The sequence below is a fragment of the Zootoca vivipara genome, chromosome 16 (genome assembly GCF_965207765.1).
Source record: "Zootoca vivipara chromosome 16, rZooViv2.hap1.1, whole genome shotgun sequence".
NCBI lineage: Eukaryota > Metazoa > Chordata > Lepidosauria > Squamata > Lacertidae > Zootoca > Zootoca vivipara.
In genome coordinates this window covers 35,400,040-35,427,295 of record NC_142599.1, presented here as the reverse complement: position 1 = coordinate 35,427,295, position 27,256 = coordinate 35,400,040, and the positions used below count along the sequence as shown (strand labels likewise).

At 47.3% G+C, this 27,256-nt stretch overlaps 1 protein-coding gene and 2 long non-coding RNA genes across 4 annotated transcripts; 2 read left to right on the top strand and 1 right to left on the bottom strand.

Moving 5' to 3' along the window:
- Positions 1-486: 486 nt before the first annotated feature.
- Positions 487-4,645, top strand: LOC118075570 (uncharacterized). The gene is made up of 3 exons (XM_088659923.1): positions 487-578; positions 2,433-2,532; positions 4,279-4,645. Exons 1-3 carry the CDS (start codon positions 487-489, stop codon positions 4,504-4,506), a joined length of 420 nt encoding a protein of 139 aa, XP_088516049.1. The 3' UTR covers positions 4,507-4,645.
- A 2,531-nt stretch (positions 4,646-7,176) lies between these two features.
- Positions 7,177-20,232, top strand: LOC148683172 (uncharacterized). The gene is made up of 3 exons (XR_015947396.1): positions 7,177-7,307; positions 12,630-12,726; positions 18,126-20,232. It is a non-coding gene; the product is annotated as an uncharacterized LOC148683172 (long non-coding RNA).
- Positions 10,026-21,616, bottom strand: LOC148683171 (uncharacterized). Of its 2 annotated transcripts, none has more exons than XR_015947394.1 (4): positions 21,481-21,616; positions 16,100-16,259; positions 14,885-15,025; positions 10,026-12,165 (listed from the first exon to the last, which is right to left on the bottom strand). It is a non-coding gene; the product is annotated as an uncharacterized LOC148683171 (long non-coding RNA). The 2 variants fall into 2 exon arrangements; XR_015947395.1 differs by lacking the exon at positions 21,481-21,616 and adding an exon at positions 20,713-20,821.
- Between the last annotated feature and the right edge of the window lie 5,640 nt (positions 21,617-27,256).

The window sequence follows — 27,256 nt, the reverse complement described above, 5'->3', positions numbered from 1 at the left end:
TCTCTAGCTTTCTCCATAATCCAGCGCATGTTTGCAATTTGGTCTCTGGTTTCTCTGCCCCTTCGAAATCCAGCTTGCACTTCTTGGAGTTCTCGGTCCACATACTGCTCAAGCCTGCCTTGTAGAATTTTAAGCATAACCTTGCTAGCATGTGAAATGAGGGCAATTGTGCGGTAGTTGGAGCATTCTTTGGCACTGCCCTTCTTTGGGATTGGGATGTAGACTGATCTTGTCCAATCCTCTGGCCATTGCTGAGTTTTCCAAACTTGCTGGCATATTGAGTGTAGCACCTTAACAGCATCATCTTTTAAAATTTTAAATAGTTTAAATAGAGACATAATTGCCTACAAAAATACACATTCCTACAAAAATAAGCATTCCCTAAACTAACTATGAGTTTTTGTGAGGACTTTATAAACAAACACCACATTTAGCAAAGAGTATTTCCTGTGCGTGCATATTTTGCCTGTCTGACCACACTGCATCATGGGCTTTGGAGTGGTCATGAAGGAAGATGCATTCAAGAACTGTGTGGGACTCGGGTTACAAACGGTGACATCATCGTGCCAAGTGGGATGGTGATTACTATGAACCAGCAGCACTTGTCACAAGTGTTGCAGTATTGTTGCAGTATTTCGCCTTCCTCTTCAGGATGCCAGCCGTGTTTGGGTTGCCATATTTCAAAAACTGAAAATCCTGACACAAAAGTTGAGTTTCTTTCTTCCTCTTTTTTCTTTTTCTTTTATCCAAAATCAACACTTCCGATGTGGGCTGCCATACGCCTGGGTTTTCCTGGACATTTTAGCTGCTTCTTGAAAATCCCAACCGGAAGCCATTTTCGAAGGACGGATCAAGGCTGGTGAGGACATGAAAGAAGCTGCGAGAATCACGAGGAAGGGAGCATTGCCAAAGGTGATGAAACTTTGGTGTGCTTCACCCCATTTCCTGTAATCTCCCAAAGGCAGAGCTTTATGTCCTTAATTAGGTAATTAATATCCTATCAGAGCCAAATGTCCTTAATTAATTCATATTATATATTTCTGTAAAAAAAGTAATAAATTAAAGACTGCTCCCAAAGTGATACTGTACAGTCATACCTCGGGTTGCGTCCGGTGTGGGTTGCGTTCTTCTGGGCTGTGAATGCGGTGGAACCAGAATTGTTTACTTCCGGGTTCCGCAGCAAGCGCAGAAGCATTCTGCGTGCTTTGTGCATGCGCAGAAGCATTCTGTGCGCTTTGCGCATGCACAGAAAAGTCTGGGTTGTGTACTTTACAGGGTGTGAATGGCACCCCGGAACGGATCGAGTCCACAACCCGAGGTACCACTGTAATGCTGAAAGGAACTTCGCCAACATACCAGGAAGTCGACTCAAAACTACAGGCACATGGGTAAACAGTTTATATTTATTAAAATAGAAAAAATTGAAGAGCTTCAAAAGCAGCCTCAGTAAGCCAAGATTAACAAGGTAACCAAGCCAAATATCTCTGGGGAGGTGGTTGGAAATAGATGGGGGATGGAAATCTCAAACCCTCCAACATTTCCCCGGTGAAAATAGCGACGGATGTACTATTCCATTATCAGTATTATCAATGTTTTGCCCCAGCCATTCTGAACAGCTTCCAACATATATAAAAACATGATAAAACATTAAACTTTTTTTTAAAAAAAACAACCCTTCCCCATACAGAGTTGCCTTTGGATTGCTCGAGGGTCAGATCATACCCTCCACAGAGCTACCATTGTCAGAGTGGTTCAACACTAATCCTGTTTAACCCAAGAAAACCATTAATGAAAACAATTCCCGGGGGACTCTGGGAATTGTAGCCCTGTGAAGGGGCTTTCCTCTCAGCACCCAAAGCAAACCACAGTTCCCATGATTCTTTGCAGAAGCCTTGACAGTTTAAAATGGTATAATACCACTTTAAATGCGCAGTGCAGATGAGGGCTAAGTACAGGAAAGCTTTAGTACAATCCACACTTTTTTTTAATCTACAGGACCCCAAATCAAATAAAATTATAGGATCTCTGGGCTAAAGTTCAGCGGAGATGATGCAGCGAGTTCCCGTAAACAGCGAGACAATTGATGTTTCGAACATGAATGCTCGCCCAGCATATATGATGCATAATGGATTGAGGAAATGCTTTCCTCTTTCTCAGAAAGCAGCGCTCAGAGGATGATCCGGCCAATTGTGGCCAAAGGTATTATCATCATCCAATTAACAATTAGGTGGAGTTTCTGCTGGGGAAGAAAATAAAGGGACTCTCCTTCCCGAATGATCATGCAATCTTCCTCCGTGACTACCTTGCTGATGCACACAAACAAATTAAGGTCACGAATTAAGATCTACTCAACAACTGGAGAGGGTGTTCCCCTTTTGATTTTTGATTTATTTATTTTGCACAGGTGAATGAAATTCTTCCGATGCAAACAGGAACTTAACGTTGGCATATATATATAAGGCATCACCTCTACAAGCTCCTCATTCCACTTTGCTACCTGACCTCTGGAGTGTTGATCGTGCCTCAGCTTGGGTAAGCAGCTCTGGTTGTTATGTTTCGGGGTTTTGTTTTGCAATGACTGCTTTTGTTTTAAGATGGTGGTTTGGGTAGGGGAAACTGTGGGTGGCATAGGTGCCAACTCCCTGGGGCCCTGGGTGCCCGAGCACCCACAAAATTCCCCACGAAGGGGCCGGGTGCCCACAAAGTTTGGTTCCAGGGCCATGCACGCTTCATGGCAATCATGGCCCTGGGCACTCACACTCACAGGGCCAAATGGGCACTCCTGGTGGGTGGAACATAGGAAGTTGTGTTATATACTGGCTTGGACCATTGGTCTATCTAGCCTGGTATTGTTAACACTGATTCGCAGTGACTCTCTAGGGCAGGCATCCCCAAACTTTGGCCCTCCAGATGTTTTGGAGTACAATTCCCATCATCCCTGACCACTGGTCCTGTTAGCTAGGGATCATGGGAGTTGTAGGCCAAAACATCTGAAGGGCCGCAGTTTGGGGGTGCCTGCTCTAGGGTTTCAGATGAGGAGACTTTCCACACCCTACTTGGAAATGCTGGGGACTGAGCTCAGTACTTTTTGCTTCAAGTCAAGTGATCTACCACTGCGGTCTCCTACTTCCCAGAGGTGATCCAAGTGGGACATTGATATCTGACAAGGCATAATTAAATGATGACTTGTAAAGCTGTGGTTTCCCCTGAAGCAGGGGTGGGGAACCTGTGGAACTTCAGATGTTGCTGGAGTTCATCTCCCATCATCCCTGGTGGGATCTTGAGTCCAAGGACATTGTTGCAACTGCAACTTCCATCATCCCTAACCATTGGCCAATGTTGGCTCGGATTGTTGCGAGTTGGGCCCCAACAATGTATGGAGGGTCCTGGGCTCCCCATTCCTGCTTTACACCGCTGTAGGTGCATTTAATATGTGATCCCTGATTGTTTGGGACATGAGTGGTCAAAGGCAGGTCTACGCCACGACTGTTCAAAGTGGTAGCAATAGTGGTTTTCATTTATAGTGAATGTGACCTAGGGCAGGAGTGGAAAGTAATGACTTCCCTCCCAAAGAATGCTGGGAAACGTAAGTTGTTAGCATGCCGAGAGGAGACTCCCTATTCCTCTTGGAGAACTACAATTATCAACCTCTCCCTCTTTCCAGAGATCTCTAGAAATTGTGAGAGCACTTAGCAAACTATAGTTTCTACAATTCTTCGGTGGATGTGATACTTCTTCAAATGTACCATGCATAGCTGCCAAGTCTCCCGTTTTCCCCAGGAAACCCCCGTTTTTCCAGCTGTCGCCAGCCAAGAAAACGTTTTTTTTTTTTTGTTTTCCCCTGGTTTATTCTGGCGCGGCGGCCATTTTGGAACTGGGCAGAGCATGCTCAGAAGCAACTTTTGATGCTCCTCTGCCCAGTTCCAAAATGGCTGCAGCGCGACTTCTGGTGCGGCGGCCATTTTGAAACTGGGCACAGCAGCATCAAAAGTCACTTCTGAGCATGCTCCGGCCAGTTCCAAAATGGCCGTCGCGCTACTTCTGGTATGCTACTTTCGGTCTGGTCCCTTATTTTTCAGAGAGAAACTTGGCAGGTATGACCGTGCAAATGGGGCCTAAAGAAATAAGGTGGTTCTGGTCCCTGGTTCTTTGAATTTCACACCACTGCAAATTCATGCATTGGGTACTATTTTTGTTATTTGCAAACACTTCCAAGATCAATGCTGTACTTTAAATATATATGTATATATATTAAAGATCTTTCTCTTTGTCTTCTAGGCTTCTCTAAATCAGCAGAAGATGTCTTACCAAAGTCAGCAGTGCAAGCAAACTTGCCCACCCCCTCCTCAATGCAAGAAGACGCCCCAGAAATGCTGCCCACCTCAGCAGTGCTGCCCCCCTCCCCAGAAGTGCTGCCCCCCTCCTCAGCAGTACTGCCCCCCTCCTCAGCAATGCTGCCCCCCTAAGCAGTGCTGCCCTCCCAAACAGGACCCCTCATGCTGTTAAGGGGCGTCTGCCACAACCTGCCCAGAGAAGCCCCCGCAAGGAGAAGGGTAGGAGGGAAAGGAATGGAATATGGAAGCATGGTCTGATATTTATGATCCCATTCATTTTCCATCCATCTTTGCTGTTGGCTCCATTCTAGCAAACACTTTCCTACCTCTTTCAAAAGGCAAGCTGAGAAGAACAGAAAATCTGGGAATCGATGTTTCCAGGGCACACGGGACCCCAGCCCATCTAGTCCCGTCAACATCAACAGACACTCATCTAGTCATCAGCTCAGTACATCGCTAGCCAATGGATGTCTGTGTGTCTCATCCTGACAGATCTCGTGAGCGCTCAGCTGAAGAGTCCTGTCTGGAAAAAAACCTTCTTTGCAACCTAATTTCCCCCATATTTATTTTATGATGCATCCAAAATAGCACATTTAATCATCCAATGCACCCTTTGCCCCTTAAAACATATCTTTTCTTCCAATGTATTCCTCTGGGCTCTGACAGCAAGATATTATTAAAAATTTATGCACAAGCATCCGTCTGCCTTCTCGAAGTCATTCTTCCCTGTGTGTCTTACTGCAAGATTTGTACTGCAATGGTTGCTCTGGTCTGACCAATGGGGAATGTGAGAATGAGTGATGCATGTGGTCCCTGGCAGGGAATCCTGAGAAGTGTGGGTCCAGTGTAGTGTAGTGGTTAGAGTGTCAGGCTGGGAGCTGCAAGACCAGGGTTCTAGTCCCTACCCAGCCATGAAGCTCCCTGGGTGACCTTGGGCCAGTTGCTACCTCTCAGACTAACCTACCTCACAGGGTTGCTGTGAGGATTAAATGTACAGTCATACCTTGGTTTAAGTAAGCCTCAGTTTGAGTACTTTCAGTTTAAGTACTCCGCGGACCTGTCTGGAATGGATTAATCCACTTTCCATTACTTTCAATGGGAAAGTTCGCTTCAGGTTAAGTACGGACTTCCAGAACCAATTGTGTACTTAAACCGAGGTACCACTGTATATAGGAGTCTATGGTCCTTCAGATCTCCCAGACCTAACTATACAGGGCAGAGCTTTCCAAACTGTGTGTCTTGACAAGTTAGTGTGTCGGCTGTAGTGTGTAGATGTGTCATGCAAATGGTCCCCACGCTCCTCCCGGGACTGGAAAGGGGTTCGTTTAACCCCCAGTTTGCTAGTAAAACTGAACGACTGTGTCACAAAATGATGCGTGTCTAAAAAGTTTCTCACCAACATGAAAAGTTGGGAAAGCTCTGGTGTAAAAGGTGAAGGACCCCTGGACGGTTCAGTCCAGTCAAAGGTGACTATGGGGTTGCGGCCCTCATCTCACTTTCAGGCCAGGGAGATGGTGTTTGTCCACAAACAGCTTTTTGGCTCATGTGGCCAGCATGACTAAACCTCTTCTGGCACAACGGAACACCGTCATGGAAACCAGAATGCACAGAAATGTCGTTTACCTTTCTGCTGCAGCAGTATCTATTTATCTGCTTGCACTGGTGTGCTTTCGAACTGCTAGGTTGGCAGGAACTGGGACAGAGCAATGGGAACTTACCCCGTCACGGGGATTTGAACTGCCAACTTTCTGAATAGCAAGCCCAAGAGGCTCAGTGGTTTAGAGCAGGCATGGCCAAACTTGGCCCTCCAGCTGCTTTGGGACTACAACTCCCATCGTCGCTAGCTAACAGGACCAGTGGGCAGGGATGATGGGAATTGTAGTCCCCAAACAGTTGGAGGGCCAAGTTTGGGCATGCTTGGTTTAGACCATAGTGCCACCCACGTCTCATGATATAGGGCTTTATGGACCATAAACAGCACTTTGAATTGTCCCTAGAAAAAGACCAATAACCAGTGGAGCTGTTGTAACAAGGGAGTCATAAGGGCTTCTTACAAAGACCATGGACCTATAAGAACAACCACATAGCCTTCAACATGTCTCTGGTGAAAATAGGGATGTTCTATTCCAATAGTAACAATAACAACAACAGCCATTATTATTATTATTATTATTATTATTATTATTATTATTATTAAACCCATTGGACTGGAGTATACAGGGCTGTCTTCAGATGTCTTCTAAAAGTTGTATAGTTACTTATCTCCTTGGCTCCGGGGTTTTATAGCTCCAACCGCCGATATTTCGATCGGCAAGCCCAAGTGGCACAGTGATTTAACCCACAGTTGTCAGCAATCCATAGTTGAAAGTAGAAGTCGGCAAATGTGTCCTCTTTTTTGCTCCTCAAAATATGGCAGCTGTACATCCCAGAGCTTTCCAAACTGTGTGTCACGACACGTTAGTGTGTCGTCTGCAGTGTGTTGGTGTGTTGGGACAAGCACTCCTCCCGGGGCTGGAAGGGAGTTAGTTTAACCTCCGGTTCACTAGTAAAACTGAATTACTGTGTCACGAAATGATGCATGTCTAAAAGGTTTGTCACCAACATGAAAAGTTTAGAAAGCTCTGCTGGCCTAGTACCAGCTCCTCCCCAATTCCAGTGAGTGATCTTAGAGCTCCAGAGTTGGAATAAATGCACACACAATATATTTAACCTCGTTACGCATGATGGAGTGTTACTGTAGTGCAGTGCCAGCTTGGAATACAACTTTTTAGTTGGCTGTGAAACTTGATAGCATAGGTCCATGTGACGCTGGACAGGAATGTTTCCAAGACAATGCGGCAACAGACAAGATGGAAGAGCGACAGGACCAGGCATGAAGGCTTGGGCATGATCCCAGCTGAACAGCAGGCCCTCATGGAGAATTTTCACGGTTCGGTTAACTGACAGTACAATGGTGTATATGGCTACTCAGAAGTAAGTACTCTTACTTTTTCTCTGAAACTAGAAAGTCCTAGGTGCTGCAGTCTTTCAGTCAAGTCATGTGTACATTAAAAATACTTCTACTGGGGCTAAAATGTGCATAAAAATGCACTTATCTGTGAAAACAAAATAAAAAAAATTCCTTCCAGCAGCACCTTAGAGACCAACTAAGTTTGTCATTGGTATGAGCTTTCGTGTGCATGCACAAGATGTGTATCTGAAGAAATGTGCATGCACACGAAAGCTCATACCAATGACAAACTTAGTTGGTCTCTAAGGTGCTACTGGAAGGAATTGTTTTATTTTGTTTCGACTACAGCAGACCAACATGGCTACCTACCTGTAACTTATCTGTGAAAAGAACATTCAAAAACTGCTTTATTTTGGGGGGAACAGCTGCATAAAAATGTGCGCGTTAGGCAAAAATGTGCAATTTGCATGACCACACAAGTTTACAAGAAACTAAAATGGACTGATTCTCCCATCCTTACCTCTTCAAACGGCTGGGGACTCATGAGTTCTGCAAAATGCCTTAGAAAACATCCACATGGTTTCTACAGCTAATATGGTAGCAGCTGGATATGGTATTAGGAAAGGGTTAGGGTGCCCCCTAGTGTCCTACCAAAACACTGACAAAGGAATATAGGAAGTGACCACATACTAATTCAAACTCTTGGTCCACCTGGCAGCCTCTCGGTGGTGCTTGATGCCCTAGCTAGAGTAGCCATATGTCCTCTTTCCAGGACATGTCCTCTTTTTCATGGGTATGTTAAATCAGAGTCATCAGTGATCCATAGTTAAATTAGAAAACGTGACCTCATTTTTGCTCTTCAAAATATGGCAACCCTACAGCCCAGAGCTTTCCAAACTGCATTTAAAAGGGTAGGTTGGGCCAATGGGTGGAAGATGAGATCAGCAGTGGCTATTAGCTACCACGACTGTTTCCTGCTTCTAGGGTCAGAGGCAGGATGCCCCTGAAGGACCAGTTGCTGGGGGGAGGAGTGCAGGAGAGAGTTGTCCTCTTCACACCTGGCCTGTGGGTTTCTCAGTGGGTTTCTAGATGGCCACTGTAGGACACATGATGTTGGCAGTCGATGGGCCACATGGCTCTCCTTATGTTCTTTGGTATATATTATTCCTCATAAGTGCAGAAGCAAGGTGTTTCGTTATACCTTGTCAGGTCACTACAAGCCATACCTGCCAAGTCTCCCGCTGAAAAATGCGGGATCAGCAGCGGCGCGGCACCGGAAGGTGCGTAGAAGCAACTTCCGGGGCCGCTCTTCCCATGTGTGGGCACCGGAAGTCGCTTCTATGCATGCCTGGCGGCCATCTTGGTGGTAGCCGCATGGCGGTGGCTATTTTGATGACGGCTGCCGCCATGCGGCCACACCAAGATGGCTACTGGGCATGCGTAGAAGTGACTTCCGGTGCTGCTCTGCCCTATTTCCGGTGCCCACACATGGGAAGAGAGGCACCCAAAATGGAGGCTCCCTGGCAGGTAGGAAATCTGGGGGATTTCAGGGATTTTTCTCCATTCGGGAGAACAGTGGAAAACGGATTAAAATCTGGGGGTTTCCCGCGAAAAACGGGATACTTGACAGCTAAGCTACAAGCCTATGGTTTGAGAGAGAGAGAGATATGGTGGGATATCTTGGAGACCCAAACTGTGTGTCAGGGTTGAGCCAGATGAGGAGGAGTGGTGGCAAGCCCCCCCCCTCCTGGGGAGTATGCCCGCATGGGAGAATCTGGGGAATCCAGGACTTCATACCTGGAGAAGATTGGTGGCGACACTCCTCAGAAGAGGAAGAATCAGATAGGGAAGAGGGAAGACCAGAGCAGGAGGAGGAAGGAGTTGAGGCCCTTGTGAGGAGAGGAGCCGGCGGGCCCCCTCCCCTCCTCCCTTCTCAGCCGCAGAGCGTAGAGCTGAGAAACTGGAGGGAACAACTGGAGGCAGCTGCAGCTCGTAAGAGGCGTGGTGAGGAGCCGGCTACTTAAGGAAGGTTGGCTGCTCCCTTCACCAGCACTTGCAACTGCTGTGCTGAAACTTGCGGTTGTCCTTGCTCGTCCTGCTCCTGATTCCAGTGTTCCTGACTTCAGCTTCTCCTGACCTCTGATACTGATATCTGACTTCAGCTGGTTCCCGACTCAGACTGCTCCTGACTTTGGCTTCTCCTGACCCGGACTGTGGACCTAGGCTCCCTCTGCATCCGACTGCTGCCTTCAGCACGCCAACCTGTTGGTGCCCTAACACTGTGGTTGAGGAACCCATGGCCCTCCAGATGTTGGACTCTAAATCTCATCAGCCCCAACAGTCAGTCGACATTGCTCAGTTATCACCTGGGTGTTGGGGGGGGGGGGAATACAGTGGATTCCTCTATTTCCTCTGTGTGTTTGGGGATCCAGACAATGGTTTTTTCCGCTGTGTGTGTTTGTGGTGTGTGTGTGTGTGAGAGAGAGAGAGAGAGAGATTCTATTCCTCCCTCCAACCCAGTTGTCATTCTCCCTTTTCAGCAACTCTACATTCCATGCCATTGCGTTTTTATGGGGTTGTAATGTGAACTTGGACTCATTTATTTCTATGTGTAGGTCTCACTTCTCTCTCCAGAAAGCATCCAGAAGTTAACCAGGAAATTACATATCCAGTAAATAGATTTCAGACATATTTTTTTATAAAAAAAGGAAAGATGACAAATAAATGACAAGAGAAAAGTGTGGTAGAAAGTTTTTTTTTAAGAATTCCAAAAAAATGTAAATAAATTACTTTTTGCAAATGAAACAAATGGAATGGAAATGGCCAAATTTACAAATCGGAACGTTTACACGCTGCCTATTGAACTCAGTTCTTGGTGGTAATTTGAGCTTTCCATTCCCCTCCTCCACTATTTCTCTGACTCATCGAACTTCCAGTCTGACAGACAGAAAATTCCAAAAGGACCAGTGGAAGAGACAAACGTAGAAACAATTTCAATCTCCGTCTCTTCAATATGGACTAGCATCTTGTGCAAAGCTGTGTTTCCATCATGCATGGTGTGGCTTGGTAATGTAGAGTCTTGACTGGTCAGGTGTGGAGGGAGGGATGACAGCCAGGTACGGGGGAAGAAGGGCGGCAAAGGAGTGGAAGTTCTGTGGGGTTGGCAAACACACACACAAACACAAGCACATATTTATAAACGTGTGCATGTATGTTTTTGCACGTGCACATTGGCTTTTCCTGTGTGTACCCTACTATTACATTGTGATGCCAAAGGTATTTGTGTGGCTCCCAAGCACACACACCCCAGCTCAAAAACATATGCCAATTTTATTTTATTAAAAAAACTAGCTGGCCAGGCCACGCATTGCTGTGGCTCATCCCTGTGATTCCCCCCACCCTGTCCCGATCCATATCCTAGCCTGTCCCCTCCTGCCCCCAACCCACACCCAGGCGAGTCCCCACCTCCATTCGGGTCTAGTCTGTAAAGGCGAGTCTTCATTCAGCCTAGTAGCTGCAGTACCAGTGTAGCCACCGCTAGAGAGTGCTGTGTTGTAACCTCTTCTGCCTTCTATTTCCCAGCTTCCCTGGCCCTCTGATTTCAGGGTTCCAAACCAGTGGGTTTTACCTTGTTTTCGTGGCACAGGTGTGACATGTGGCCAATCTATGTGCATGGAAACACTCGCCTATACCCATGTGATGTTGTGGGCAAATTTGACCGCGATTGGGCAAGCGGTTTGGGAGAATGCCGCATTTTAACAAACTTGGACCCTCTTTTTTATATATATAGATGACTTTTACTGGCCACTCCTTTGGGTCTCCTAGGAAAAGAAGCTGGAGAACTACAGTTCTCACCAAAGCCACTTTGTCATTTTGGCTACACTTTGTCAGTTCCCCATCCCTTGGAGCAGTGGTTCCCAACAGGTGGTCCGCGGACCCCCAGGGGTCCGCGAGCTATGCCAGAGGGTCCGCAATATGCTGTTAGAATAAAAAATATATTAAATATATTTCGTATGATAACAGATTTTTTGTTTTGGCCGCTTCCTGCATGAGCAGAGTCTAGCGCAAAACTAGAATTAGATGAGGCAGTAGTTCTGCTGTATGCCGTTAGGTGGCACTTTACAAATTCTACTAATGCTCACCTCCCCAAGATGCTTTGTGGGTGTCGGCTTCATTTGTGCGCTACTGCGCAGGTACCCTGTCTTCTCCATTCCCCTCCCTCCTCCCTGGACTCTTATAAAAAGACTCTTAATTTGGCTCTCACTTTTTAATTTTAGGATTAGGAATTAATGGGGGTCCTTGTCACAATAGCGGCTCGATGAGGGGTCCTCGAGAAATTTTTGTTGGGAACCCCTGCCTTGGAGGGTTGGCTCATGTGGCCTTTGGCTCAAAAAGGTTAGCTGCTTTTTGAGGTTTCATTTCTCTTCAAGTCTGCTGCCTCCTCATCCTCTGAGTCTCACCCCTGAACTTGTGCCCCAAAGGTATTCCATGAACCCACCACTGAAGGCAATAGCCCTGGATGTTGGTTGTCCCCCACCGCTGTTGTAAATGGATTATTGCACCTTGCCCTCCCGCTGCTCAATTTCTTGTGTGCATCGGAAACTTTGGCACCCAAAGCAAACAGGATCGCTGATAGCTTGGTACACTACACAGGACTGCTTTGTAATAATACCATCTCATCTCTCTCTCTCTCTCTCTCTCTCTCTCTCTCTCTCTCACACACACACACACACACACACACACACACACAGGAAGAGGCACAACTGTTCTTTCCTATACAAATGCCCCCCTTCCACAAAAGAAACAGATTCTTGATCCCATCACATCTTGTTGATTGTTTGGGTGACTTCATCCAGAACTTCCTCCAAGGAGCTCTGGGACCTGCAAGAGAGAAAAGTGAGGAATCATTGCAAATGAGCATGGACAGCGTGGCTCAAAATCCAGTATACCTGAAGGAGCTAATGCTAGTCCTACTCAGAGTAAACCCACTTAAATTACTGGCCAATTTAGGCCCATTAATTTCAGTGGATCTACTCTGGGTAGGACTAACAATGGACTCAACCCAATGGAAATAACTGGTTTGACACTCTGCACAGCCAGATCTGCTGTTGTCAACATAGCCTTTTGTTCTCAGGGCAGCTTATACCAAGAAAACAAATGAAACACAATGCAAGAAATAAGCCAGCAATTTAGCACATAAAAGTGTAATATATAAAGAGTTCAGTAACAAAGCTTACAAAACCACACCCTCTTGAGTAGGTTTGAGGCTGGGAGTGAAACATGTTTGAAGCTGACAGTGAGGGGGGAAAATGGGAATCTCTGAGTTGTTCCTCTTGTTTTTTCAGCTGACTGGTCTGAAGGTGATGAGGAAGAACTGTAGCTCAGTGGTGAGCATCATATTTCCATGCAGAATATCCCAGGTCCAATCTCTGGAATCTCCAGGTAGGCCTTGGAAATGCTCCCTGTCTGAAGGACGGCTTCCAGTCAGAGTAGGCAACACTGAGATAGATAGACAGTCTGACTCCGCATAAGGTTGATTCCTAAGTTCCTATGTTCAACAGTAATTAGTGGGGTAGGAAAGATGGGGGGGGCAATCACATATGGCAGCCAATGAGCCCCTTTCTGCAAGATCTCTCCTATGGACTTAAAATTGAACAAAGATAGAGACTTGCTTTTCCCAAGAGCAATACTGTCTGGTCAAAATCAAGTAATTCCAGAATTAACACTAACAGAAACAATATTTCTGTTAAATGAGCCACTATAGCCACTAGAGGGCCATGAAAAATTTGTGTCCCGGGCTTTTTAGACTCATCTGTTAAACCACTGAGCCTAGGGCTTGCCAATCAGAAGGTTGGCAGTTCGAATCCCCATGGCGGGGTGAGTTCCCTTTGCTTGGTCCCAGCTCCTGCCAACCTAGCGGTTCGAAAGCACGTCAAAGTGCAAGTAGATAAATAGGTACCACTCCGGCAGGAAGGTAAACGGCGTTTCCGTGTGCTGCTCTGGTTCGCCAGAAGCGGCTTTGTCATGCTGGCCACATGACCTGGAAGCTGTACGCCGGCTCCCTCAGCCAAAAATGTGAGATGAACGCCACAACCCCAGAGTCGGTCATGACTGGACCTAATGGTCAGGGGTCCCTTTACCTTTTTACCCATGTACTAAAAGAGATGCGGGTGGCGCTGTGGTCTAAACCACTGAGCCTCTTGGGCTTGCCGATCAGAAGGTTGGCAGTTTGAATCACAGGGTGAGCCAGGGGCATAGGAAGATAGGGGCGGGGGGGCGGGTCGCCCCGAGTGACGCGATCCCAGGGGCGCCATCGCCACTGCCCACCCCGCTCCCCAAAGGTGCGCCTCGCCCCAAAACGTGGTGCGCCCCGTCCCAAAAGGCACGCCATGTCACTGTGCATGGAGCACCACGCCCCCAAAATGCAGGACGCGCCGTGCCATGCCCCCAGAACGTGCGCCACATCACTGGGGGCAGCGCGCCTGCTCTCCGCCCCCGGTAGCGGAGCATGAAGCTCCACAGCTGGGGTGAGCTCCCGTTGATTGGTCCCTGCTTCTGCCAACCTAGCAGTTCAAAAGCACATCAAAGTGCAAGTAGATAAATAGGTACCACTCCGGTGGGAAGGTAAACAGTGTTTCTGTGCGCTCCTCTGGTTCACCAGAAGCATCTTAGTCATGCTGGCCACATGACCCAGAAAAACTGTCTGCAGACAAATGTCAGCTCCCTCGGCCAGTAAAGCATAGCTGTCAAGTTTTCCCTTTTCTTGCGAGGAAGCCTATTCAGCACAAGGGAATTTCCCTTTAAAAAAGGGAGAACTTGACAGCTTTGCAGTAAAGCGAGATGCACACCGCAACCCCAGGGTCGTCCACGACTGGACTTTACAGTCAGGGGTCCCTTTACCTTTACCTTCACCTTCACCTTTACCTTTACCCATGTACTATCTGAACCCAAAGGGTTTCCCAATGTGAATACTAGCACTATTTTCCGTTTTCCTACCCTACTACTGGTATAATTGAAAACAGCCTCGGCCTTAGTGCCTCTCCCTTGTAACTTCCTTCATACACACCTAATCATTTGGGAGGGGAATATTCACCTCTAAATATATCCTTCGAGGTGACCCTTTGATGTGACACTTTGGGGAAGGACCCTAGTTCAGTGGTATAGCATCTGCTTTTCATTTAAAAGGATACAGGTTCAATCCCTGGCATCTTCAACTGAAACAGGAGCAAGGTTGCACCCCCCCCCCTGTTCTTCTCTCTGCATAGGTCATCCATCAGGGCAACCAAAGCCAACTCAGTCATGTGGTCAGGACTGAACCCATATTGTCATTGACTCAAGTCCTACCCATCGTCGGCTCTGGCTCCCCCTACTGTTGGGCTCCCAGCCTTTCACCCTGCCGATCCCCAACAGGTGCCAGCCACCATTGTTGCTCATGTAGAAATATTAGAGTCATACCAATGAGCTCCAGTAATCTCTCCGTTACGAGAGCTGGCTTTGCAATGGCTTCCAAGGGGAAAGGGATGCCAAAGGTTCATGAATGACTTTCCTACCCCCGATAGATAATGGAGCTGCAATAGAATACCCCCATATGGAACAGTACCTTCTTTGAAGTCCACGCCAGGGACACAATCACCTGGGGCACACTTCAGTAAACACAGGGCACAACTTCCTTGTCATTCATCAGTTCAACGTCGGAGTCGGGGAGATTCTTCATATGCTTGTACTTATTACTGGATGTCCTCTGGAGCCACAAAGAAGGGAAGAGGATGGAGAAGGAGATAAAAGATGTGAGGGGTCACAGATCTGGAGAATGAATCATATCTTACCCTCACCTGTACCCTTTACTTCTCCAGGTTTCAATGGAATTCCTTTTCATATAGCAGAAGTCCCAAAAGATGATGAAAACTACATTGGATTAGCCTTATGAGCTGCCCATCCCCTCTGTAGACCCACCTGAATTCTGGGTAATTGGTTTCAAGGCCAGATAAGGATGGCAGCCTTTTGCCCCTTTCCTTAGTGTGAGATATGTTGGTTGCTTGAAATGCAAATTGACCTGAGAGGTGTATGGTGATTGGAGAAAGGTCAGAAAGCCACCAAGGATGCCTCCATAGATACAGGACACGATTCTATCCTAAAGATAAAGGTAAAGGGACCCCTGACCATTAGGTCCAGCCACGGATGACTCTGGGGTTGCTGCACTCATCTCGCTTTAGTGGCCAAGGGAGCCGGCGTACAGCTTCTGGGTCATGTGGCCAGCATGACTAAGCTGCTTCTGGTGAACCAGAGCAGCGCATGGAAACGCGTTTACCTTCCCACCGGAGTGGTACCTATTTATCTACTTGCACTTGAAGTGCTTTCGAACTGCTAGGTGGGCAGGAGCAGGGACCGAACAACGGGAGCTCACCCCGTCACGGGAATTTGAACCACCGACCTTCTGATCAGCAAGCCCTAGGCTCTGTGGTTTAACCCACAGCGCCACCCATGTCCTTCGATTCTATCCTACATACAGAGAAGCTATGACTCTTAGAGTGGTATAATAATTATAATAAACGATTCTATCCTACATTTATTATAATTATTATACCACTGTAAGAGTCATAGCTTCTCCCCATGAATTCTGGGAAGTGTAGCTTGTTAAGAGTGCTCAGCACTCTTAGAATACCCCCTATCCCCCCACCCAAAGCTACAATTCCCAGAGTTCCCTGGGAAAAGGGATTGGTGGTTAAGCTACCTGCCTGGATGATATTTCTCCATTTGCCAGCTGCTCTAGGCCCATCTGTGTTGCTAGACCCCTTTCCCCTCAAACAAGGATTACCTTGACCGGTGAGAGCTCCTGGTGAATTAGCTTCTTAAACTCACTCTTCTGGAACTTCTCCGTCTCAGCCACCTTCTTGTGGTTTGCCTTGGAGTTGCGCTCAATCATGTTTGTGAAGGCTTTGTACAGGCTTGACATCTTGCAATGCTCAGATTTTTTCCTGCAAGTAGGAATGAAGGCTGATCACAAGAACATAATAAAAGCCTGCTGGATCAGGCCAAAGGCCCATCCACTTCAGCATTCTGGCTCAACTGGTATTCAACAAAAAGAGTTTATTGTGTGAACCAAAAGCCGTAACAATTTAACTGGTAGTCAAAGACATATCATGGAAGGGTTAGGAGTCCCTTCCTAGTGCAGGGAGACTGAATAGGTCACTGTAGGTCTTTATTTTTCTTTTTTTATGGACCACCTTAAAATTCCTGATGGCCTTGGGGGACCCATTCATGATCGTCATTCTATTTTGGAAGCAACAACTGCAATGTGCTGTGTTAGATGCTGAATTCTTTGTAGTTGTACCCTCGTTGCTTCTTTTATTTCTTATGTTGTATCTTACTGTATTAGAATCTGCACTCACAGAATTCAGATTGTAATAAAATGCAATAAAAGAAATAAAAGATGCAATTGAAATGCAATTAAAATTCAGCATGAAATGTTAATGCAGACATGCCCAGGACCACCTGAATAAATTCCATGGGTCACTGGTGGCCCACAGATTGCAGTTTGGGTACCACTGTTGCAGGGGTGCCATCTCGCCCCCAGGATTGTGGGTACCCACTGCTGCAACGTGGACATGCAACATCACACGCACCACGTGCAGGCATGTGTGTGTGTGTGTGACATCGCACATCTGCGTTGCAGGCATGTGTGTGTGACTCTGCCTCCATGTCCAAGCCCCACCCGGCAGAAAAGGGTGCCTCGCTGGCTAGCTGAGGAGGGCAGAGCTGCTTCTCTCCTAGAGGCAGTGTTGCTGCCGCCTGCTGGCATTTTTCATTGACTTTGTGGGTGCCCAGTCCCCAAAATTATATTACTGTGGGCTCCCAAGCACCAACGGCCCCCTAGAGTTGGCTCCTATGCACTGTTGTAGGCATTTGATTTTCACGACCCACTTTTCTCCTGGCGAGCAAGCAAGTATCACACAGGGAGCTACACCCCATGGCTACAACTGAACAAAACAGGAGGCGGAGGGGTGAGAGGAGGATTTTGCCATGACTCACGCCCAAAACCGCCCATATGTTCTCCCACACAAATCATGGGTGTCTGCTGGAACACTTGAGATTAACCTGGAGAAGTGGGACGTGTTGGCACAACAGGCGGTGCAATCCTAAGAATGTCTACTCTGATGTAAGACCCATCAAGTCTAATGGGTCTGGCTAGCAATTAAGAAGGTGTCAGGTTGCAGCCTCTCGGCTGTCAACCCGGAAGATACTTCTTTGTTTTTTATATTTATTTATTTGGTTTTTGAGATTAAAATTGTCCAGTCACATATCCAACACACAACATAAAAACAAGATTCCAAAGAATTTCTTGGACTTGCCTCCTCCCCTTTGTGGGTCCTGTTGTTAATTATTTCCTCCTACACAGGCTTCCTCAAACTCGGCCCTCCAGACTACAACTCCCATGATCCCTAGCTAGCAGGACCAGTGGTCAGGGATGATGGGAATTGTAGTCTGGAGGGCCGAGTTTGAGGAAGCCTGAGTCCTGCATCTATTATGATAATCCAAATATTTTACCTCTCTATTGTGTCCAAAATTCACCAATGACCCACAAGTGATATTCCAATCCTTCTAATGATTGTAACTGTTTACAATGGTCTTTAAGCTAAGTTTTAAAAAAATTCCCCATTCCTTATTAAAATTTTGGCCTTCCTGATTTCTGGTTCTTCCCCTCATTTTAGCCATTTCGGCATAATCCATCAACTTCATCTGCCATTCTTCTCTGGTTGGGACTTTATCTTCTTTCCATCTCTGGGCCAATAACATCCGTGCAGCTGTGGTTGCATGCATAAATAGTCTTTTCTGCTCCCTAGGAATTTCATCATCAACCGGGAAGATTAAGGACAGTCTAAAGGAAGGACTTCCTCAAACTATGGAATTTGCTCTTCACTGGAGGCTGTGATGGGCACCAGCTCGGATGATTTTCAAAGGGGATTAGACAACTTCATGGAGCAGAAGGTTGTCGTGAGAGTTTTGTTCCATCTCCACAGTCCAAGGCAGGATACCTCTGAATACCAATCACTGAGCCTCAGGTTCTGCTTTTGGGCTTCCCACATTTACAGCAGACAAAAGGAAGGGCTATAGGTTATAGGTGCCCAGCGCATGCACCGTGATGTCACGATGTCACATTGCGATGTGGTGTCATGACATCACGCACCCTGCAGCCTCAGAACCTGACTTCTGGTGCCACCAGAAGTCAGATTCTAAGATCAAGCAAGGCCTGTGGTGTGGATGATGAGCTCAAGCCCCCGGGGGCCCCCTGTAGTGAAATCACTTCAAGATGCTTCATAAAAACTGAATCATATGTGAAATAACAATGGTTGTTGTTTAGTCATTTAGTCGTGTCCGACTCTTCGTGACCCCATGGACCAGAGCACGCCAGGCACTCCTGTCTTCCACTGCCTCCCGCAGTTTGGTCAAACTCATGTTGGTGGCTTCGAGAACACTGTCCAACCATCTCGTCCTCTGTCGTCCCCTTCTCCTTGTGCCCTCCATCTTTCCCAACATCAGGGTCTTTTCCAGGGAGTCTTCTCTTCTCATGAGGTGGCCAAAGTATTGGAGCCTCAGCTTCACGATCTGTCCTTCCAGTGAGCACTCAGGGCTGATTTCCTTCAGAATGGATAGGTTTGATCTTCTTGCAGTCCATGGGACTCTCAAAAGTCTCCTCCAGCACCATAATTCAAAAGCATCAATTCTTCGGCGACCAGCCTTCTTTATGGTCCAGCTCTCACTTCCATACATCACTACTGGGAAAAACCCTAGCTTTAACTATACAGACCTTTTTCGGCAAGGTGCGTATAGTTAAAGCTAGGGTTTTCCCAGTGGTGATGTATGGAAGTGAGAGCTGGACCATAAAGAAGGCTGATCGCCGGAGAAGAAGAAGAAGAAGAAGAAGAAGAAGAAGAAGAAGAAGAAGAAGAAGAAGAAGAAGAAGAAGAAGAAGAAGAAGAAGAAGAAGAAGAATATTTATACCCCGCCCATCTGGCCAGGTTTCCCCAGCCACTCTGGGCGGCTTCCAACAAAACATTAAAATACAATCTAGTAAACATTAAAAGCTTCCCTAGTTAAAATCTTTAATTAATAAATTGATGCTTTTGAATTATGGTGCTGGAGGAGAAATAACAATAGGTTGCATTTAATGTTGGAGCAGACCATTGAAATTGATGAGTAAACAAGCTTAGATCAATTAATAACTTGAAGTTGTCTGCAAACTAAGAATCATATAATAATAACAAGTTATGTTATATTATCTACATCATGGGTGCACGAGCACAGTCTTTCCTGGTAGGGTACTCCTCTCATCCTGCCCTCCAGCACTGCAGAGGGGAAAACATTCAGTCTTGCTTTTGTGAACAGCCTTCGGTAGTTTGGCACTGTCAAGTTTTGAATATAGGCTGCTGGCTTAAAGACATGCCCATATTGTACTCCTACTGCCAATGGACTGCAGATCGCAAGTGATTGATGTCGTAGATCACTGTGTGAATTATCCCAAAGTCTTTGCTTTAAGGTCTTTAGGGCACCTTCATATCCCAGGCAATAGAGTTGGGTGGGTGACAGACCTAAAGCAGTGGCTTTTCTCGCCATGGTTTTCTGCCATTGGCTGATGTATTCCTCATTGTGCTGCACTGTGGGAAGTTTGAGCAAGCTAGGGCTGAAGTGATTTCACCCCTGCTAGCCTTGCTCCCAGGAAAATCAGAGGATTTCTATATCAGGTTCCTATTGGAAGACCGGTCAAATGCCAGAACACTAGCAGTGGCAAAGTTTTTATCGGTGGTCACAAGAACTAATGTTTCCTATTCCGAATTTGAGTAAGATGTCTGAGTGGTTTGAGGGCGGGGTGTCCCAGCTGTGTATCGCTTGGTAACGAATTGATGGGTCTATGGACCGTAATAAAGATTGTTGTTGTTGTTATATTATCAATATGCATGCCTTATTGCAGAGCAAAATCATCGTACTCATCATCTAATACAACAAAATAATATGCCTCTGAACAGTAAGTTACTAGAGCGCAATAGTGGGGGGAGGCTGTTTGCTTCCTGCCCTGATTTTGAGCTTCCCAGAGCATTGGGCTGTCTACTATGGGACAGGGCTGTAGCTCAGCAGTAGACATAGGTGCCAACTCCCTGGGGCTCTGGGCGCCCGAGCACCCACAAACTTCCACATGAAGGGGCTGAGCACCCACAAATTTCAGTGCCAGGGCCATGCATGCTGCATGGCACCCATGGCTCTGGGCACCCACAGTCATGGAGCCAAGTTGGCACGCCTGGATTTTGCAATACAGTAAAAACCATGTACAGACCAATTGCATATATAAGAGTAGTCAAACACACACATACAAATATTCAGATAACAGCTGGAATCATCATCAGCCTCTCATCATCAATGCATTTCATAACATACCATTTTTTCTATAAAGTACCAGTACTTCCACTGACGATGTGCTACAGTCTGAATTTCTCCCAAGTTGGTTTCAGGGGATGTGGGCGCTGTGGTCTAAACCACTGAGCCTCTTGGGCTTGCTTGCTGATCAGAAGGTCAACAGTTCGAATCCCCGCAACGGGGTGAGCTCCCGTTGTTTGGTCCCAGTTCCTGCCAACCTAGCAGTTCAAAAGCACACTAGAGCAAGTAGATAAATAGGTACCACTCCAGCGGGAAGGTAAATGGCGTTTCTGTGCGCTCTGGCTTCTGTCACGGTGTCCTGTTGCACCAGTAGTGGTTTAGTCCTGCTGGCCACATGACCCAGAAAGCTGTCTGTGGACAAACACCGGCTCCCTCAGCCTGAAAGCGAGACGAGCGCTGCAACCCCATAGTTGCCTTTGACTGGACTTAACCATCCAGGGGGCCTTTACGTTTTTACCTTACCTTTCATGCACGGTGAATCCTTACAGCAATGGAACCTCACAGAAATGAGCTGGGCTAAATGGACTTTTGATACATGCCTCATTCCCAACTCTGTGGCCCTAAGACTGCACCCACACAATGTATCTAAACCGTTTTTTAAAAGCACATTGCTTCCTCCAAAGAATGCTGGGCACTGCAGCTTATTCCTCACAGAGCTACAATTCCCAGCACTCTGAAGAAAGTGTGCCCCCCTGGATTCTTCAGGTGAGTTTGCTTTAAAGATGTATGCAGCCTAAATCTAAGACAGAATAAAATCCCAAGACTTACCCAGGTCAGCGCTGAGAAATTGGCCCAGGCAAATACAGCATTTGCAAAAGCAAGGCACCCCACGCCAGCTTCCCTTATGCTGAGCAGTGAGAGAAAGTGGGAGGCGGATGGTGAGATTCCTTCTGACCAAACCTGCTCTGCTGTTATTGTTGCTCCACTTCCCCTGCGTTCCTGCTGGAACCCTCCCAGATGATCATATGTCAAGAAGGTGTTTATCCACATGGGCGAGAGACAGGTTGAGAGAAAATGGGAACAGGTTAGCTCCCTGCAGGAGATTGGGGTCAAGGGAATAAGAAGACTGAAAAAGAATGTTTCCTATGCGCTGGAAGAAATTATAGCTGTGCTCTGCCTCCACAGTCAGAGGCAGCAATGATTCCGAATACCAGTTGCTGGAAACCAGGGGAGGGGAGAGTGTTGTGCTGTTTGGGTTCTGCTTGTTCCCACTGGGGAACAAGATCATTCAATCATTCATTCATTCATTCATTTTTAAATTTGTATACTATCCTTCATCCGAATATCTCAGGGCATTTTGCAAGATGAATATAGAAAATAAGAACACAAAATACATGCAGTGGTACCTCGGGTTACAGACGCTTCAGGTTACAGATGCTTCAGGTTACAGACGCTTCAGGTTACAGACTCTGCTAACCCAGAAATACAGTGGTGCCTCTGGTTATGAACTTAATTCGTTCCGGAGGTCCGTTCTTAACCTGAAACTGTTCTTAACCTGAGACACCACTTTAACTAATGGGGCCTCCTGCTGCCGGCGTGCTCCTGGAGCACGATTTCTGTTCTCATCCTGAAGCAAAGTTCTTAACCCGAAGTACAATTTCTGGGTTAGCAGAGTCTGTAACCTGAAGCGTTTGTAACCTGAAGCATTTGTAACCCGAGGTACCACTGTAGTACCTCGGGTTAAGAACTTGGCTTCAGGATGAGAACAGAAATCATGCGGCGGTGGTACGGCAGCAGCGGGAGGCCCCATTAGCTAAACTAGTACCTCAGGTTAAGAACAGTTTCAGGTTAAGAACGGACCTCCGGAACGAATTAAGTTCTTAACCAGAGGTACCACTGTAATGAAAACAAAAACTAACCCCATAGCCTCCGCTCCCACAAATACATTTAAAAGAGTACAGGAATCAGCCAAAGGCCTGGTTGAAGAGGAACATTTTTGCCTGGCATCTAAAGGAGTATAATGAAGGAGTCAGGTGGGCCTCCCTGGGGAGAGTACTCCACAAACAGGGAGGCACCACACAAAAGGCCCGTTCTCATGCTACCCACCCGCCGGACCTCTTGTGCAGGAGGCACACGATAATGATCATAAGGTCCAAGTCAGTTCATATGGGGACAGGTTGAAGGAGCTAGGTTTGTTTAGCCTGGAAAAGAGGATTCTGAGAGCAGATATGACAGCCACCTTCAAATATCTCAAGGGCTGCCACATGGAAGATGAAGCAAGCTTGTTTCCTCCTGATCTGGAGGGTAGGACTCAAACCCATGGCTTCAAATTACCAAAAAAGAGAGGTTCTGACTATCAGAAATAACTTTCTAACATTAAGAGCTGTTCAACACTAGAAAGGTCCCCTTCGGGAGGTGAAGGACTCTCCTTCCTTGGAGGTTTTTAAGCAGAGGTTGGATGGCCATCTGCCATGGATGCTTTTAGCTGAGATTCCTGCATTGCGGGGGGTGAACTAGGTGACCCTCAGTGTTCATTCTAATTCTACAATTATATGATTCTGTGATCCTATGCAGTGCTTTTTTTCCTGGGGGAACGCAGGGGTCCACATACCCCTAAACATTTTGTGAATCTTTGTACTTTTGTCCATTTACTGTATTTATTTTCCCCAATCTGAACTATAAAATGGTATTTTCTTGAATCAAAATGAGACTACCCCTAAACATTTTTTAAAAGAAAAAAGCACTGATCCTATGACTAGGCACTCTTTTTTTATCCAATGTGATGAGAATCCAAATTTTGCTCAATCATTTGAAAACCTTTGGATTAAATAAAAACGAGCCCCAATTTGTGGTGGGGCCCATTGTTAATGCTGTTATCGCTTGGGTTTTTCAATAACATTCCCTTCAACACCTGAAGTTTGGAGACAAGTGGTGATCCTTATGTGGCGAAAATGGCGATTTGCATTCACACACAAGAGGAACACTCAGGGGAACCCCCAACATCCCCCCCCCATTATTATTTTTGCAGAAACACACCCCAAAGAATCTCAAGAAAAGCATTTGTGGAGTACCTGCCTAAACAGCCTAATGTGGGTCAACTGTGCTCTTCAGACATGGAATGTTGATTGACTATTGGGATGAGAAAATGGGAATGGCATGTTGTGTAGGATGGTTTGGCTGGCTGGAACTATGAGAACTGACACACTTCTTCATTCATCCAAAAGAATAATATAATCACAGTGTTGGAGGAGATCCTGTGCACCGTGTAATTCAACCTTCCCCAACCAGATGTCCTGCAGATGAAGTTGAACCGTGACTCCCATCTTCCCTTAACATTGGTCATGCTGGCAGGGACTGAAGGGTGTTGGGGTCCAGCAATATCCGGAGGATGCCACATTGGAGAAGACCAATCTAGCAGGACACTGCTACCCTTCTAGATGTGAAGGCTATGTTCTACCTCCACTGCCATAGGCAGTAGGTCTCTCCCTACCAGTTCCAGGGCATCAGAAGCTGGGAGAGTGTTGCTGTTTTGCTCAGGCAGAGATGGACTTAGGGCAGTGCAACCAGTTCTGCCACACTGAGTGCCGAGCATAGTGTTAGAATAGAAGGCAAGAGGCAGGGGGGCAACTGAATGTTGGCCTCTCCCAGGATGCTGCTGAAATTTGAAAAACCAAAGTCTGCCCCAGGTCAGGTCCTCCTTGTTGGCGTCCCAATAGGGCACCTGGTCAGTGTCAGGCGTCAGGGAATCCGATCCCCCGTCCCCACGGTAGGCTACCAGGAATAGATAGACCACGCTTCCTCAACCTTGGCCCTCCAGATGTTTTGAGACTACAATTCCCATCGTCCCTGAGCACTGGTCCTGCTAGCTAGGGATCATGGGAGCTGTAGGCCAAAAACATCTGGAGGGCCGAGGTTGAGGAAGCCTGAGATAGACATTGAAAGTTCTTACCCAGGCATCCCGAAACTTGGCCCTCCAGATGTTTTTGGACTACAACTGCCATCATCCCTAGCTAACAAGACCAGTGGTCAGGCATTATGGGAATGGTAGCCCCAAAACATCTGGAGGGCCGAGTTTGGGGGTGCCTATTCTTACCAATGTATTTTATTCACTATTCACAGAGAGGCTTAGAAATGCAGCCTTTTGGAGTGATGGCGTTGCTCTGAGCAATCTCCACTCCCCTTCTCTCCTCAATCATCAACAGCACCTTAAGGTGGCCACTTAGGGCCATTTGTCTCTGAGACATTTGCTCTCTTAATTTTAATGCTCGCCGGGTTCTTGGAGAAGGGGTGGTCTGGAATGCTTTCTAGTGATAACGTGTCTGCCAGCTGCTCCAGCTCTGCCTCCTCCTCTCTCATTATTTCCCAGTTTTGCCCCTCATCTGGCTCTGAGCTGTGACCTCAAGCAAACCCCTGCTGTAAATCTATACTGTCTTCCTCTTCTCTGGGAGGTTCAGGCTGGGGGAAGCGATCTCCACCATTCCTCCCCTGCCCAGTGCCTGGCAGTCAGCCACTGTACGAACAGGATGCTGTCAAAGCTTTGGCTTAATCCAGCAGGGTTCTATCTAGACAAATTCATGGAGGGTGAAACTACCAATGGCTACTACCCATGAAGGCTATGTCAGAGGAAGTAAGCCTCTGAATAACACCAGTTGCTGGGGGTTGCATTCAGGGCAGATCCTGTGTACTCAGATGCCACTGAGTTCAACAGGGCTTACACCTTGTTAATTGTGTATCAGATTGCAATCTCTGAGCTGTCAACCGGGAAAATCCAGGAGCAACACATACTTAAACTGTGCAATTCACTCCCACAAGATTGAGTGATGATGGCCATCAGTTTGGACGGATTTAAAAGAAGGTCAGTGGCTGTCAGTGGCTTCATGTTACCTCCAGTGTCAGATGGTGTATGCTTCTGAATACCAGGTGCTCGGACCTGCAAATGGAGAGAATTGCTGTTGCACTCAGGTCCTGCTTGCCACTTTTCCCTGGGCATCTGAGAACATGATGCTGGTCTAGATGGGCCTTTGGCCTGATTCAGGATTGCTCTTCTGGTGTTCTTTTGTTAAAGGTAAAGGGACCCCTCCCCATTAGGTCCAGTCGTGACCGACTCTGCCGTTGTGGTGCTCATCTCACATTTTTGGCTGAGGGAGCCGGCGTACAGCTTCCAGGTCATGTGGTCAGCATCACAAAGCCGCTTCTGGCGAACCAGAGCAGCGCACAGAAAAGGCGTTTACCTTCCCGCCAGAGCGGTACCAATTTATCTACTTGCACTTTGACGTGCTTTTGAACTGCTAGGTTGGCAGGAGCTGGGTCCGAGCAACGGGAGCTCAACCCGTTGCGGGGATTCGAACCTCCGACCTTCTGATCGGCAAGCCCTAGGGTCTGTGGTTTAACCCACCATTCCACCCCGGCCCTGTAGTTCTTATGTTAGGGAAAGGCTATCAACCCTTTAGGTAATTGCTTCCATTATCCAACTGCTCTCATCATCTTCTGGCATCCATGTGGAATTAACCCTTCTCCAACATAAGTCACTGTACCGGAGGTGCCAGTTCGCAAGGGTGATTAGGGGGCCAATGTTGCTCATGTGGTGTCCCCATGTCACACGTATGACGCTAGTACATTGGGAGGAGCCAAGAGTGGAGACAAATGTGGTGGTCCTGCAGCTTCAATGGCTCCCCCTTTGCCTCCTCGTGGTACTGCCACTTGCAGGAGGCTGCTTTGAGCCTCCTTCCCCTCCGTGGCAGGGGGAGGAGGAGTCAGCCACTGGAGCCCACATTGCAGTGGGCACCACACTTTGCCTCCACACTTTTGGAACATGGGGGGGGGTTCCTGGCTTCAGCCCCAAAAATATGGGGGTGCCAAATGGACCCAGCCCCCTGGAGCTGGCCCTCTGCTTTGTATTCTTCTATGTGACAGCCCTTCACTGCTCCTGAATACCAGCAGGACATGACTGGGCGAAGGCTATTGTGCTCATTTCTCACTCTCAGGCTTTTCAGTTGTGACTGGTTGTAAGGGCGCTGAATGGCTTCTCACGAGTAAAAGGCTTCCAACTCCGTAGCTGGTTTTTACAGAGTTTTATTATATACATATGTACAAGACAGAGCTTGTTCAGTCCAAGCCAGACTCCGGAAGTGCTGCTTGGCGAGAACGCCTCCAACAAATGAATTTTGGCGCCCTCAGCCTGCGCTTCTGCTCCCGCCATTTGTTCCTCCTGCAGACATGGGGTGAAGGGGAGGGCACACTCCCCTCTCCCCCCGAACTGCTCAACTGCCGAGCAGGTTCCCTGGTCCCTGGCACCTCTCCTTCCACAGCACTCAGACACTTCAGACCTTCCCCCATGCTCCTGTGAGCCGTCAGCATCCTCTGAGCTCTCCTCCGCTGTGAGAGACTCAACACCACCTTTGGAGCGATGCTCTGAACCAGTAGCGTCTTGGAGCCCTTATGCCATCCCGCTGGGCTCCCTGCTGGCTCCTGGTGGTCCCCCGACACTGGTTGACAGCATGAAATCATGAATCATACTGGCCTAGATTGTCCTGACTTCACAGGGCTGTTGTGACAACAAAGCAGAGGGAGTGGCTTTGTTTACTTAACCCCTAGAGAAAGGATC

Excerpts from the sequence above, each read along its gene's own strand:
- LOC118075570 (XM_088659923.1), top strand. The coding sequence starts at position 487 with ATGGGCTTTGGAGTGGTCATGAAGGAAGATGCATTCAAGAACTGTGTG. Across the intron at positions 579-2,432 it reads TCATCGTGCCAAGTGGGATG|GAACTTAACGTTGGCATATA; the intron begins GTGATTACTATG and ends CGATGCAAACAG. Across the intron at positions 2,533-4,278 it reads TTGATCGTGCCTCAGCTTGG|GCTTCTCTAAATCAGCAGAA; the intron begins GTAAGCAGCTCT and ends TTTGTCTTCTAG.